Source organism: Aureococcus anophagefferens (assembly GCF_000186865.1).
Source record: "Aureococcus anophagefferens unplaced genomic scaffold AURANscaffold_1334, whole genome shotgun sequence".
In the NCBI taxonomy this organism is placed as follows: domain Eukaryota; class Pelagophyceae; order Pelagomonadales; family Pelagomonadaceae; genus Aureococcus; species Aureococcus anophagefferens.
The window spans coordinates 1-1626 of record NW_008706366.1 but is presented as its reverse complement, the minus strand read 5'-3'; the positions used below and the strand labels follow the sequence as shown (position 1 = coordinate 1626).

The 1626-nt window shown below is 73.9% G+C and overlaps 1 protein-coding gene across 1 annotated transcript; it reads right to left on the bottom strand.

Annotated features, from left to right (window-relative positions):
• Positions 1-4: 4 nt before the first annotated feature.
• On the bottom strand, positions 5-1615 carry AURANDRAFT_69303 (hypothetical protein; the record flags this gene model as incomplete). The annotated part of the gene is made up of 4 exons (XM_009045065.1): positions 5-491; positions 568-1168; positions 1235-1405; positions 1469-1615. Coding segments are annotated over 4 exons (1406 nt in total), but the record flags the coding sequence as incomplete, so codon positions are not given.
• Positions 1616-1626: the final 11 nt, after the last annotated feature.

Genomic DNA, 1626 nt, shown 5'->3' with positions numbered 1-1626 from the left:
CCACGCGGCGCCGTCGTCGTAGGCGAGCGCGGCCGCGGCGCCGTCGCCGCCGGCGGCGCCGCCCGCCGGCGGCGCGACGGCGGTGACGACGACGTCCTCGAGGAGGAAGAGGGACCGCAGGTCCTTGAGCGTGACGCGGAGGTCCTGCGGCAGGCTCAGCGCGCGCGCGTTCGCCGCCGCGCGCTTCAGCGCGGCCGCGCCGAGGCAGAGCGGGTCCCCCGCGCCGCGCTTCTTCGCCGGCGGCGGCGCGAGGGCGTCGGCCGCCGGCGGCGGGCCCTCGAAGTCGAGGTCCGACTTCTTCTTGGCCTTCTTCGGCGCGGGCTTCTTCGCGGCCGCGGCGTCGCCGTCCGCGCGCGCGCGCCGGGGCGCCGCGGCCTTCCAGTGCGCGACGCCGGCCCAGGCGTTCTTGAGGGCCGCGGCGTCGAAGTAGCTCATCTCGTCGGCGCCCGCGAGCGCGCCGGGCTGGAGCGCGAACGCCGTCGCGGCCTCGCCTACCAAGCACGTCGGTAACGATTTCTCTTCGTTTTCCCGGTCAAAATCTCTCGAAAATCGTCACCGCCACAGGACGCTGGGCCTCGCCCGCGGCGAGCGCGGGCCGGCCGAGCGCGCCGCCGCCGAGCGCGAAGGCGTCGACGAGCGTGTTCTCGATGCCCTCGTCGCCGAGGCCGCAGTCGTCGTCGACGTCCGGGTAGTCGTCGTCGCCGTCGTCGTCGCCGCCGAAGAACGCGGGCGCGTCGCCGCCGTCGTCGTGGCCGTCGTCGCCCGCCGGGTACGCGCCCGCGTCGCCGCCCGCCGCCGCGTCGGCGACCTCGCGCCGGAGCGCCGCCAGCGGCGGGCAGACCGACGGCGGCAGCACGCTCCTGGGGAGGAGGTTCTTGAAGGGGATGACGGACACGACCGCGTCCTCGCCGTCGTCGTCGTCGTCCGCGTCGCCGTCGCCGAAGGACACGCAGGCCGCGTCCGCCGCGAGGCGCTGGAGCAGCATGGCCCGCGCGGACCCGCCGTCGACGAGGCCCGAGCCGCCGCCGCCGCGCGAGATGCGCGAGAAGAACGCGTCGCGGTCGTCCTCCTCGACGGCCGCGGCGTCGATCTGGGCCGACGTGCCGAGCGTCGCCGACGCGTCGGCGTGCGTCGCCGCCTTGCGCGCCTTGCGCTTCTTCGGCGCGGCCTACGTGAAAGCGCGGGTTCGCGAGCGCCGCGGGCGCGCCGCCAGACACGCGAAAAACTCTCTAACGACCGCGGGACGCCGCGCGCGCGCCTCCTCGCCCTCGAGCGGCGCGTCGTCCTCGTCCTCGGACTCGTCGTCGTCGGACTCGCCGCCCTTGGTCTTGCCGCGGTGCAGGCTCTCGAGCACGCGGTAGGACGTGTTGAGCGTGTCGTCGACGCGGCTGCTGTAGATCTTGACCTGTGACGATNTTTCGTCGTCTTCCCGGCCAAAATCTCTCGAAATTCGTCACAGCCACAGGACGCTGAGCTTGACGCCGGCCTCGAGGGTGCACGACGCGCGCGTGAAGTTGAAGATCTTGCGCGGCTTGTTGTGCTTCGGGTTCGCCGGGTTCGCCTTCTTCTCGCCCTCGTCGCCGCCCTCGTCCTCCTCGCGGACGACGTCGTGCATGTGGTCGATGA